A 13,330-nucleotide genomic window follows, 5' to 3' on the forward strand; every position below is an offset into this window, starting at 1 on the left:
GAGTTTCTTCATATGCTTTGAGTTTCCCGATTCCTGAGAAGTGCAGTCTTTCTGGAAAGTAAGAGTTTCTCTTCATTTTTACAGCACTTTTAGGAAGATGTTTACTTTTTGTAATTGTAATTTTGATACACACTTAATAGATTTTTATTATAACTGTGCTTCAGCATGAACAGCATGTAACTACATACAATGCAGGGTACCCACCATACAGATTTCAGAGGGGTGTTAGAAAGATGGTAAAAATATGGTCGTATTTCAACAAAACAAGCCAAATTCTCATTAAGGTGAAATATGCGCAGTCCATGCTCTGATAAACAACTGTATTATTAACAATTATACTTATGAAAACACATATGCAAGGGGATCCAATTATTCTTAGCATATTTTTCAAGAGTTCTGACCGTGCCTGAAGCCAAATGCTTTTTACGATGCTTACAGAAATTTAATCAAGGCAGAGATGTTTTGGCTCAGAGTGCTGGGTGACAGCTTGCTTTAACATGATGGCCAAAACTTTCTTCTAAAATTCATTTCACACAAAGCTATTTATTTTTTTCCCAGCCGTTGGAGGAACTTTGTGTTTGTGTTAAAATAATCTTTAAGGCTTAATTGTGAGACTAAAATATGAACAGAATCTCTGCGTTTCTGTCCGTCAGCGGGAAAAATAAAAAATGTGAGCAAATTATTTGAGTTTGACTGTGATTTGATGTTCCACATAGAAAGGCAGTGTTGACCACTGTGTATGCAGCCTGTATGACTAATATATTACTTATGTTTGTCTATACATTGCAGTCAGTCTTATGAATATGCGCATACAAAATGCACTGATTGTTCTTAGCATATTGTTTAACAGGAATATATTTGGTCTGGAGTTCTGTGTGGTGCTGGTCAAAAGCATAGTTTTTCTTCCCAGATTAATCTTTAACAAAACACCTTTTATTATTTGTGTTCATAAACATGGGATTTTCTCCTCCAAAATGTATTAATTCTTTTTACCCAGTTTTCTACTACAAAATCAATAATCAAGAATTTTCTGTTGACATATGTATGTCTTTAGCACTGAAATAACTCTGGGATGACTCACTGGGCTATAAAGAATGGTGATAAAGCAACTATGAGCCTGATAGCTTCTTTGGTGTTATAAGATATGTATTTTATTTTTTGGTTAAAACCAATTTATGAGTGTGTGAGTATATGCTGTGTGTGCAGAAGTATCCAGGGGGCTCTTTTAATGATTGTATCCATTATTCATTCCTTCATTGATTTAAGACACACCCATTGCTGGCACAGGTGATACAATTAGAAAAGCATTAACAATACAGTGGGACACTGTGGAGCAGCCGCAAAACTAAGATCAACACAGGAGTTGATGGGTCAGTCGGAGCCCCTCGCTTTTGACCTGTGCATCAGTATAGTCCGATTTTTTAGGATGTGCTTGGGCTGTTTGTGATCCAGTCAGCATCAGTACCTGACCTCACTAATGCTGTTGTGTCTCAATACAATCAAATGCTCTCAGCAATGTTCCAACATCTAGTTTAAAGCCTTCACAGAGGAAAAGGGGGGACAAACCCCCTGTTAAAATCCCCTGATGTTAAATGTGCAGTTATTTAGGGTACTTCTGCACGTGTAGTGAACATGGACTGAATGTTAACTTTTAAAGAATTGCAGTTGTTTGAATGTGTAAATAATCCACTTAATCCAATTTTAGATTTGATTTTAGACAAAATAAAATTTAGATTTAGATTTTAGATTTTAGAATTTAGATTTTATTACTTATTTGTTTGGTTTGATTATTGTTTGTCAACAGATAAACATTTCTTAGAAGACCATGTGTTGCTGACCTGGGATGCTGCATGCACGTGAACCTCTTTTTTTTTTTTTTTTTTTTTTTTTTTTTTTTTACTGGTCCTGTGATGGCAAACTCAAATTTCTATTTCAGGCTCTCAAGGTGAGCACTGCTTCATTGCTGCATTAGTGGACCGTTTGTAGAGGTTTTTTCTCCTTCTGGTTTCATTTGCTAAAATGATCAATTTAGCATGGGCAAAAAAATCTAACAATTCATTTTTTAGCATTTTTATGAGGAAGGCAGTGATAAAAGAATAGATATATATTTGTGATTTGTGATTGTCCAGCATTTAGGTCAGTTTGATTCTGTTAGAATAGCAGATTATAAAAATATTGAAACATTGTTGAATGTCATACAGTAGGACTTTATTGGATCCATACTTTATTCAAGGACAAATAACAAGAAATACATATTTTATGATTGCTTGCTGGTGTCCCACTTGGTCATCATTCTTTATTCAGCTTCCTTGGCCTAAAACATTAAATGGATTATTAGTAAACATTACTATACAAAAATGCATTAGTCAGTTTTTTGTTTTTTTGTGTTTTTAGTGTTAAGGATGTCCCTCACTTTACAAGTACAAATCACCACGCTATGTTTATTTACAAATTGCAAAACTATTGACAGTACAGTAGCCTATTGCAAGAAATTAAGAAATCTACTAATGTTCTAAATTAAAATTCATCTTAATTTCTCAGCTGAAATGCATTTCTCTATGAATAACTTGAATTTACCTTTCCAGCATCTCGGCTCTTGGCTCTCAGCTTATTGACCTGGGACTCAGCGATGTCAGCACGCTCCTGAGCTTCCTCCAGCTCATGCTGCACCTTCCTGAACCTGGACAGGTGAGTGTTGGCCTGCTCCTCCTGTGAATGAAAACGTTATCCAGCAGAGTGTATGAGTACAAAAGCTGTAAACATGTAATATGGTATGTTATGGTATATTGAAGTCTTTCATTATAGGGGCTTGTATAAATGTACAGTGCACATCATGTAATGGCACACTTACAGCTTCCTCAGCCTGTCTTTTGTAGGCCTTCACTTTGAGCTGCAGCTTGTCCACCAGATCCTGCAGTCTGTTCACATTCTTCTTGTCTTCCTCAGTCTGCAACGATTATGTTGCTTTTATTTTCTTTGTCCAATAGTCAATCTCAAAATACTGTTCCTTTGAAGTTTCGTAGTTAAAGCTTTACCTGGTAGGTGAGTTCTTTCACTCTCCTCTCGTATTTACGAACTCCTTTAACAGCATCAGCGCCGCGTCTCTGCTCACCTTCAACCTCAGTCTCCAGCTCACGCACCTAGAATACAATGTTTTTTGTGTTCAATTTTAATTGTTGACTAAAAAAGCCATCTAACAAATCCCTGGTTCTTTATTTCCACTAAATAGAGAGTGGAGCTTACCCTAGACTCCAGTTTCTGGAGCTGTTTCTTTCCACCCTTCATGGCAAGGCTCTCAGCCTCATCCAGGCGGTGCTGTAGATCTTTGACTGTAACCTCAAGGTTCTTCTTCATCCTCTCCAGGTGAGCACTGGTGTCTTGTTCTTTCTTCAGTTCCTCTGCCATCATGGCAGCCTAGAGAATGAACCGTGTAATTGGTTCAGTATTTTCTGTTTTTCAATTATAAATCACATGGGTTCAAAATCTGTGCAGTTAAACACTCACATCAGTGATAGCCTTCTTGGCCTTCTCTTCAGCATTTCTCGCCTCCTGAACTGTATCATCCACCTCACTTTGAATCTGCACCAGATCGGCCTCAATCTTCTTCTTGGTGTTGATTAGACTGGTATTCTATTGACAGGAAAAACAGGCCATTAAGGTGATTTACTAAACAGTAGAACATTAACAGCAGGTTTACAAACTGGTAGAACTTACCTGAGAGTGCAGTAATGCCACGCGCTCACTGGCATCAACCAGCTCTTGTTCAGCCACTTTGCGTCCTCTCTCTGTCTGCTCCAGTGCAGCTCTCAGCTCCTCAATCTCTGCCAGCATCAGGTTATTCCTGCGCTCCACCATGGCAACCTGCTCCTTCATGTCTTCCTGTCCTCTTACAGCCTCATCAAGGTGCAGTTGAGCATCCTGATTTGAAAGATGAGTAATGTTAATAAATGTTTCGATCTAGATAAGTTTCAAAATAAAAGTGAAAAAATATGGGAGGTTCACCTTGAGCTGTCCTTGGACATTCCTGAGCTGTTTCTGTGCCTCAGAAGCCTGACGGTTTGCATGGCTCAGCTGAATCTCCATCTCATTGAGATCTCCTTCCATTTTCTTCTTGACTCTCAAGGCATCATTTCTGCTCCTGACCTCAGAATCCAGAGTGCTCTGCATGGACTCGATCACTCTCTGACTGTTCCTCTTGATCTGTTCCATCTCCTCATCCTTCTCAGCAAGCTTCCTGTCAATCTCACTCTTTACTTGGTTGAGCTCAAGCTGGACGCGGAGAATCTTGGACTCTTCATGTTCAAGTGTGCCCTAAAGAATAATGTTCATTGTTTAATAATTTAGTTCAAAGCTAATTTTACATTTAAACTTTGTTATAAAAATGTTATGTTACCTCGGCTTCTTCAAGAGCTGTCTGGATTTCTGATTTCTCAGTCTCCACTGTCTTCTTTGCCTTCTCCAGCTCATGGATGGTCTTTCCAGTCTCACCGATCTGTTCAGTCAGGTCAGAAATCTCCTCTGCAGGAACATGAAGAATGATTGCTTTTAATTTTATAATCTGTCTTTTCTTAGATATTTCTACTAATGTGTATGTATATGTACATGTTAATATTTAAGTCACATACGCTGGAGATTCTTATTCTCTCTCTTTAGTGTCTCCAGCTGGTCAAGAGCTTCCTCATAAGAGTTCTTCATTTTAAAGAGCTCAGTGCTGAGAGAGCGAGCTTCTTTCTGAGCTCCCTCCAGCTCAGCCTGGCCTTCTTCATATTTCTGCTTCCATTCTGCCAGCACCTGAAAACGTGGAATAAAATTAAGTGAACAGTTACAGCATCAGTTCATGACTCAGCTTCAGCCAGCAAATCATTCACCTTGTCAAAGTTCCTTTGCTTCTTGTCAAGATTGGCAGCCAGTGCATTGGCTCTCTCAACATCAATCATGAGGTCCTCCACTTCACCCTGAAGTCTCTGCTTGGTCTTCTCCAGAGAGGCACACTTGGAGTTCACAGCTTCAATAGACTCCTCAGCATCTTGTAGACGCTGGGCAAGCTTTTTCCTGAGAAGGTCAAATTGTGCAATGTTAGATCTTTATTTACAAAACTTGTCGAATTTTGCTTTTTAATTTGTATTGCTATTCAGCATTTACTAACTTGGCCTCTTCAAGCTCCTCAGTACGCTGGATGGCATCTGTCTCATATTTGCTTCTCCACTGAGCCACTTCACTGTTGGCCTTGGACATTCCACGCTGCAGCTCAGCCTTGGCCTCCTGCTCTTCCTCAAACTGCTCTCTGAGCAAGTCACAGTCATGACGTGCTGATTGGACAGCATGAGCCAGAGCGTTCTTTGCCTAAATTGACATGTTGATGGATAGATGCTTGGGTATACAAAAGCATATCAAATAAAGCAGTTGTATGAAATTCTGCATTTTAATCGTACCTTGACTTCCTCCTCAATTTGTCTTTTGAGTTCTTCAATCTGCTGTGTGTAAGCTTGTTTTCCTCTGGTCAGCTGAGAAACAAGTGCTTCCTTCTCCTCCAGTTGACGACCAAATTCACCTTGGAAAATAGGGCAAATTAATTTAAAACCATGAAGCAAATATTCTGATTAAGATTTTTAGTTGCTTTGCGTTTAATTACCATTCTCAGTCTGAAGTCTTGCTCTTTGTGCGCTCAGGTCATTAAGTTGACGGAGATGTTCATCATTTTTAGCTTTGAGTTCGCTCAGCTGGTCCTCAAGAGTCCGACACATCTTCTCTAGATTTCCCTAGAAATGTAATACATGACAATGAAATACACTGAGAAGAAGATAAAAACAGGTGTCTTATGTTGGCGACTAGAGCAGAAACTAAAGCTTTTTTGTTTCCTGTATTTTAAGTGATATACCATGTTAAATGAAGTAGTGGCCTTTTATCCGACTGGGCTTTATATGCTTAAAGCAAAACATATGGCTAATAACTACATAACTTATTACAAATACAAATATGCTGTTATTTCAAAATGTATTTCTTCTCTTAATGTCAAACACACCTTTGCTTTGGCCACAGCCTCCATGTTACTGGACAGGTCATCAATCTCCATCTTGTATTCACTCTTCTCCTTCTCCAGCTTCTGTTTGACCCTTTGAAGGTTGTCGATCTGCTCTCCAAGCTCAGCAACACTGTCAGCTTGTTTCTTGCGGAGGGCAGCAGCTGTGGCTTCATGCTGCAGAGTGGACTCTTCCAGATCACGCCGCAGCTTCTGGAACTCAGCTTCACGCTTCTTGTTCATCTCTATCTGAGCAGCTGTGGCTCCACCAGCCTCTTCAAGCCTCTCACTGATCTCTTCAAGTTCCCTGGAGAGATCGGCTCTCTGCTTCTCAACTTTAGCACGAGCTGCACGCTCAGCCTCAATTTCCTCCTCCAGCTCCTCAATACGAGCCTGAAAGAAACATTTTCAATTATTAGTCAAAGTGATATTGAAATGTGATTAAATGTAATATTTTTCTGCATAGATGAATTACCTGGAGCTCCTTAATCTTCTTCTGAAGCTGAGCACCCAAGGATTGTTCATCTTCAATCTTGCTTAGAAGCTGGCTGATTTCAAAGTCCTTCCTGCAAAGAAAATGCAACAAGCATTAAAGCATGAAGCACATTTCATTGAGTGTAATCTTACTAGTTCATTTGTCATCTGTACTTTGTGGTGATATATACTTCTTAATTTTCTCCTCAGACTGCTGCTTTTCATTCTCCAGGTCCATTATGGACTCCTGTGCCAGTTTCAAGTCACCCTCAAGCTTCCTCTTGGCTCTCTCAAGGTCCATACGGAGTTTCTTCTCTTGCTCCAGGGAACCCTCAAGCTATAATTTATTAAAACAAGTTCAGTTTAGAGATAAGGGATTCAGCTGTTTAATACTGTTTTTTAACGTTTTAAAATGTTATCTTACATCATCCACTTGTTGTTCAAGCTTTGTCTTGGATTTGGTCAGAGTGTTGACTTTGTCTTCCTCTGCCTGGAGATCATCAAGAGTTTGCTGGTGTGCCTCTTGGAGGGCTTTCTTTTCCTTGGTAAGCTTGGCATTGCTCTCATCCTGAGAGGCCATCTCCTCAGTCAGGTTCTTGACCTGTGTGAAGCCGTTTTGAAACATTAATTTATCTCTAAGTTTGCGGGAGGGCTGTCTTACTGTTTGTAAAGCTTACACATCAATGAGTCCTGCTCAGGTCATGAGATTCAACAGGATTACACTACGGTTTTCATATATTCAGTGTTACCTTATTCTCAGTGGCATGTTTCTCCTTCTCCACTTTAGCCAAGGTGAGTTCCAGATCATCAATGTCCTTCTTCAACTCAGAGCACTCATCCTCCAGTTTCCTCTTTTTGGCGGTCAGCTCAGCATTGATTTCCTCCTCATCCTCCAGTCTTTCAGTTGTCTCTTTGAGTTTGGCCTCAAGCTGGATCTTACTCTTGATGAGCCCCTCACATCTTTCCTCAGCATCAGCCAGATTCTCTGTTTCCTGTTAGTTATAAGGTTTTTTTTCATCATTTCCCATCATCCACCAACTTTCGAAATTTGCCAGGTTCATTGTAAATACTTACAGATGTTACTGCCAGTTGCAGGTCATTTTTCTCCTGAAGAAGTGACACCATCTTCTCTTCAAGCTCTTTCTTCTTGGCCAGTGCTTTTGCCAGATCCTCCTTCATTTTCTCAAAGTTCTCTTTCATGGCAGCCATTTCTTTCTCTGTCTCTGCGCTCTTCAGAAGAGGCTTGATCTTGAAGTACAGCTTCATCCATGGCCAGTGTTTCACATTCATGAATGAACGGATGTTGTATTGAATGCTATAGATGGACTCTCTGAAAAAGAAGATGACTCGGTTTATGGAGCGCCTTACTCAGTCTTACATGACTTACGTTAATTATTTTAGAGCATTTACAACTCCATGTGATGTAAGGCAAGTGTGTTCATCCAAAAATAGTATACCTCCTCTCCATCATCTTGACAAACTCCCTTCTCATAAGGTAGCCACGGCACAAAGCCTGAGTCATGGTTACCAGTGAAGCCAGTTTCTCATCTCGCATCTCCTCAAGAGTACCCAGCAGACCAGCTTTGAAGAAGACCTACCAACAGATGATGACATTTTTCACAGTCTATTTACTGAGTGTTGTCCAGTTATTTTAAGAATACTCATATGCATTCATTTGATTTGGATAACAACTGATGTTGTAAAGCTTTCTTTACTAATACGGAACTTTACTCACTTCAGTTGGTTGTCAACAGATTTTTAAAAAAAATTAATTGAATATGCACTCAAATTTTCAAGTGATAATGTACACATCTACGCTTTGGCTCTATCAAGAGATGATCGCGAGTTCGATCCCTGGTGATCCTACAGCCATCCGTAGCTGCAAGTCCAAGAGAGCTCACTTGGCTTCGCACTCTCTGGGTGGGTAGGATATTTAGATAGTTTTAGCTAACAGTGTCACTCACCTTGGTGTGCCCAAACTTGTACTGGGTGTGGTCCACATCAATGGAGCCCAAGAGTTTCTCTGAGGCTTTTTTATTGTCAATGAACTGTCCCTCTGGGATGACACTGGCATTCAAGACTTTGTATCTGTTTTCACAATTGTGATTCAGTAAATGTGGCAAATTAGTAACTGTTTGTAACTATTTTGTAACTGTTTTATATTTTTTAATTTGACGACTATGAAAGCGACCTTTGCTTGAAGTCACCATAGAGGATTCTGCTGGGGAATCCTTTTCTGCAGATTCTGATACCCTCCAGCACACCATTACACCTCAGCTGGTGGATAACTAGGAAATTCTCCATCAGACCTAAAGGGATAGGAGTAATGATACCATGTATATTTTGCATTTTGAATATATTTTCACAATATACACGTTATGAAGAGCACCTACCTGGAGTCTTGGACTCATTAGGAATCAAGCACCGCACAAAGTGAGGGTGAGTGCTCCTCAGGTTGGTCATCAGCTTGCCCAAGTTCTCCTGTGGGTTTTTCAACAGTTTGAATTGGCTACATTTTCTAATCATTTTTTCTGTTGACATAAACAAACTCTGTGTGTATGTGTTGCATATTTGAGTTCTTACTCTAAACAGTGCAGACACTGTCTGGAAGGAGCCACCCTTCTTCTTGCCACCTTTCTTACCACCGCCTTTGCCGCCAGCATCTATGGATAATCAAAATCATTCATCATTGTGATGTTACAGTGAACGCTGTAGTTTTATGGTAATTAGCATTAGTTCTTAAATATTTAATTAATTTATTTATAGGTACAAAGTTTTAAACCTTACCATCAGCAGATGCGTGACTGGCATACAGGAAGGACAGAAGTTTGTTTGCTGACTTCTGGTACAGCTGCACAACAGAGTCATTCAGGGGGTCCTTGTTCTTGTCCAACCAGCCACTGATGTTGTAGTCCACAGTGCCGGCATAGTGTACAAGAGAGAAGTGGGCTTCTGCTTTGCCCTTGGCAGGCTTCGGCTTCTGGAAGGCGTTACATTTGCCAAGATGCTGGTCATGCAGCTTGTTCTTGAAGGATGTGTCTGTTGCCTTGGGGAACATGCACTCCTCTTCAAGGATGGAGAAGATGCCCATTGGCTAATGGTGACAGATTTTTTTATGAGTGATGGTGAGAGCAACATTGAAGTTTTAGTTTAATAGAAACTATTAATGTTTTATTGAACATTACCTTCTCAATAAGCTCAATGCAGGCAGCCAGATCCATACCAAAGTCAATGAACTCCCATTCAATTCCCTCTTTCTTGTATTCCTCTTGTTCCAGCACAAACATGTGGTGGTTGAAGAACTGTTGCAGTTTCTCATTTGTGAAGTTGATGCACAGCTGCTCCAAGCTGTTGAACTGTTACAGTACATTGATGTTTTAGATATTTTCAAAAAACCTGTGACATTTTCATAAGTATTAATGCTTATGGAATACACTTTGAACATGAATATTGGCAAATATTTACATCAAAGATCTCAAATCCAGCGATGTCCAGCACACCAATGAAGAACTGCCTTGGCTGTTTTGTGTCCAACATCTCGTTGATACGAATGACCATCCACAAGAACATTTTCTCATAGACGGACTTGCAAAGAGCCATTGTTGAATTGTTGACCTGTAGAGTTCAAAAGTATTCTTTGCTCCTCTGTGGATTTTTGAAAATATAAAACCTTTAATTTTTAATTTTTTTTATAAAAGAGACTTACCTGAGGTACAGTCTGGCCTTTGGTCACAAACTCGTTTCCGACCTTGACTCTGGGGTAGCACAAAGCTTTCAGCATGTCAGCTGAGTTCAGGCCCAGAAGGTAGGCGATTTTGTCAGCCACTGAAGATAAATGTTAAAATGTTTCTCCTTAGGAATCGATGCAAATGCTTCTAATTAAGCCAAATTTATCCTGTGATTATTTTTTGGATTTACCCTCAGTGCCGTCAGGCTCAGCCTGCTCCTCTCTCTGCTTCTGCTTGAACTTCATGTTGCCGTGATGCATCACAGCACCAGTCAGTTTGTAGATGTTAATTTTCTCATCAGCAGTGAAGCCCAGAATGTCAATAGCAGTCTGTGTATGGTGAAACAGATTTGATGGACCAGAATGAGGCACATTTTTAAAAAAAACATCTGAAGTTCAGTGAAGTTGTACTTACATCTGTGGCAATGAATTCCTCCACATCGTCGATGCTCTTAACTGTGATTTCACCCTGGCTGATCATATGGTAGTCATAGGGGTTGGTGGTGATGAGCAGTGCCTCTGTGTGAAAGACAAAATAAAGTCTTTAGACCAGATCAGTTCTACAACTAAACTAAGAAGAAATGGTAGCAATAAGACTTTTAGGTTCCGTACCAAGCAGCTCTGGCTTGTGTCCAGTCATGAGCTGGTAGAAGATGTGGTAGCTCCTCTCAGCAGACAGCTGGAAAGTGACTCTTGACTTTTCCAGTAGATCTGTTGATACATTTATAGCACTACTGGTTCTCTTATTTTTTTTAAAATGTACTGTATATTCACTGTTTTTTCAGTGAATGTTTCACAAGACAAGAACATTTGTAGGCAGTTTGAAACCCTTTGTGCATAGAATAAGGAGACTTAAAAAGAGTGGCAAAGTCACGTTACGCTTTTGAATGGATGGTCACATGTTAATATTCAGGAGCATGTTGTGGGTGTATCTTATTGCAATACAAATTCCCACTTAGGTATGCAGATAAGTCATGTTCATTGGCAGTTACATATGAATCACATGAACCCATGCTTCACGTAAGTACATAACTGAACACACCCATAGTGAAACTTACAGGTTTCAATATCAGCTGAGGCCAGTTTGCCAGTTTGTCCAAAATGGATCCTGATGAATTTACCCTGGGAATTTGAAAGATGTTTTACTTCATTGAGTCTCTATATATTATTACAGTCTGTGGAGAGTTTCAACACTGTTTGTTTATACTTACAAAACGAGAGGAGTTGTCATTCCTGATAGTCTTGGCATTACCATAAGCTTCCAGCAGGGGGTTGGCTGCAATGATTTGGTCCTCCAGCGAACCCTAGAGATGGGAATAGACATTGTAGTGAGGAGTTCCCACACAAATGCTTTCAGAATCCTGAAATAGTGACTCATTTACCTGCATTTTGCCTGGAACAGGCTCTGCCTTCTTCTGTGTAGTCATACCAACTGTTGCAAAGTACTGGATGACACGTTTGGTGTTCACAGTCTTTCCTGCACCAGATTCTCCACTGGGAAGAGAGATCCACAATACTACTATTAACTTTATAAGTGAGTAGATCATATGCCATCACTTCAGAAAGGAGCACTTCATGCTTCTTGTGTTTATCAGCATAAGGAACATACACACAATTAGGTGATTGCTGTTAGATTTAAAGTAAAGAAAGTTACTGTAAAAGAACTTTCATAGAGATGTAAGTCTGCACTTACGTAATCAGGACGGACTGGTTTTCACGATCTAAAGAGAAACATAAGCCACGTTATTCAAGTACCCAATTCACACAGGAGCAAATTTGAGCACTCTTTGTGAAACTCAGGCAGGGAATGAATTACTTCTAACAAGGAGGCAAACCGACATCTTACCAGTCAGCATGAACTGATAGGCGTTATCAGAGATGGAGAAGATGTGGGGTGGGGCTTCAATTCTCTTTTTGCCTCTGTATCCAGCCACAACAATGGCGTCATATACTGGGAGCCACTTGTAGGGGTTCACAGTGACGCAGAACAACCCTGAGTAGGTCTGAAGAAATGTCCAGAAGTCACTATCTCAGAACTTGTCATTCATAAATTGTCTTATTCAGTCATTCTTTGTTAAACTTACGTAGATCATCCATGCTGCGTAACGCTCTTTGAGGTTATACAGCACACAAGGCTCGTTGAGGTGGGTCATCATGGCCATGTCCTCAATTTTGTCGAATTTGGGAGGATTCATGGGAAACACTTCATCATCCTTCACTGTGAGGGTCTGTAAAATACAAAAGATTGTAGTGAGGGGCACTGTAGTTCATTTTGCTTTAAAATGAATGTAGGTCTATGCTGGGTAGTACATACACATGCATACCTGAAGTGAATAACTATTAAAATCATATTGATCACATCATAGAATGATTTCAAAATATTATTAATTGTAGGACAAAGTCAATAAATCTAAATTTAAATATGTAAATATAAACATTACCATGGTTCTTACATGAGAGGCATAAAATAAAAGATAAAGATAAATATAACTTGAAATAAATCTTCATCTATATTAAATATTTCTATATCTGGTTTCCTCAGCAGTTACATTCACAAGCGTTGGTACTTTTAGAGCTATAATCTTTTCATTATATTTATTTTCACTTACTTTGCCACACAGAGTGTCGACAGTGGCTTTGCCACCCTCTTTACTCTTTAGTGTACCCTTGAGGTACATCTCAGCGGGCTCACACACAAACACTGCTGTTTTAGCATCAAAGGGTTTGTTCTGGGCCTCAATTCTCTCCTTTTCTGACTTGCGGAGGTAGACGGCCGCCTTCCCAAAACATTCCATCTCTCCATCCCCCATGATGGCACGTTACTGTGGAGTCAAATCATAAATACATACTTTATTAATTTCCTAGTGCGTCCAGTATTTATACTTGCACCTTACATTTCTTTATTTGATGTAGCTTTTGTTTTGAAATAAACTGGCATGATTGTAAAGAATTGTTTGGCAAAGACATATGTTTTCTTCTGCTTGATGGGATTCAGCTACTTGTTTGGAGAGCACACTCTATTTCAGCATTTTAAAAGAACACCCTGGTATGCTTTGTTCTCTTTTTAAAAATGTGTTTTTAGTAATTTTACATAATTTGCCTCACCTATA

At 39.6% G+C, this 13,330-nt stretch overlaps 1 protein-coding gene and 1 long non-coding RNA gene across 3 annotated transcripts in view; one reads left to right on the forward strand and one right to left on the reverse strand.

Annotated features, from left to right (window-relative positions):
• Positions 1–13,330, forward strand: part of LOC119261933 — a 54,317-nt gene that overhangs the window by 18,590 nt on the left and 22,397 nt on the right. The window contains exons 1-2 of one of the 2 annotated variants that reach the window (XR_005129292.1): positions 1,866–1,945; positions 2,586–2,688. This is a non-coding gene — a long non-coding RNA (uncharacterized LOC119261933). Of the gene's footprint in view, positions 1–1,865; positions 1,946–2,585; positions 2,689–13,330 lie in introns of those variants that run through there. The other variant, XR_005129293.1, reaches the window with a different exon arrangement.
• Positions 2,187–13,042, reverse strand: LOC108444087 (myosin heavy chain, fast skeletal muscle-like). The gene is made up of 39 exons (XM_037532423.1): positions 12,830–13,042; positions 12,305–12,448; positions 12,067–12,223; positions 11,914–11,941; positions 11,603–11,714; positions 11,432–11,524; positions 11,279–11,342; positions 10,833–10,931; positions 10,636–10,739; positions 10,412–10,550; positions 10,200–10,318; positions 9,959–10,108; positions 9,679–9,849; positions 9,281–9,587; positions 9,077–9,156; positions 8,887–8,974; positions 8,685–8,802; positions 8,458–8,581; positions 7,951–8,087; positions 7,568–7,823; positions 7,243–7,485; positions 6,918–7,094; positions 6,685–6,830; positions 6,495–6,585; positions 6,023–6,412; positions 5,633–5,759; positions 5,433–5,551; positions 5,147–5,343; positions 4,869–5,052; positions 4,626–4,791; positions 4,394–4,518; positions 4,003–4,311; positions 3,715–3,918; positions 3,505–3,630; positions 3,244–3,414; positions 3,036–3,140; positions 2,852–2,947; positions 2,578–2,709; positions 2,187–2,314 (listed from the first exon to the last, which is right to left on the reverse strand). Exons 1-39 carry the CDS (start codon positions 13,028–13,030, stop codon positions 2,297–2,299), a joined length of 5,817 nt encoding a protein of 1,938 aa, XP_037388320.1. The 5' UTR covers positions 13,031–13,042; the 3' UTR covers positions 2,187–2,296.

Source organism: Pygocentrus nattereri, chromosome 21 (assembly GCF_015220715.1).
Source record: "Pygocentrus nattereri isolate fPygNat1 chromosome 21, fPygNat1.pri, whole genome shotgun sequence".
Taxonomy (NCBI): Eukaryota; Metazoa; Chordata; class Actinopteri; order Characiformes; family Serrasalmidae; genus Pygocentrus; species Pygocentrus nattereri.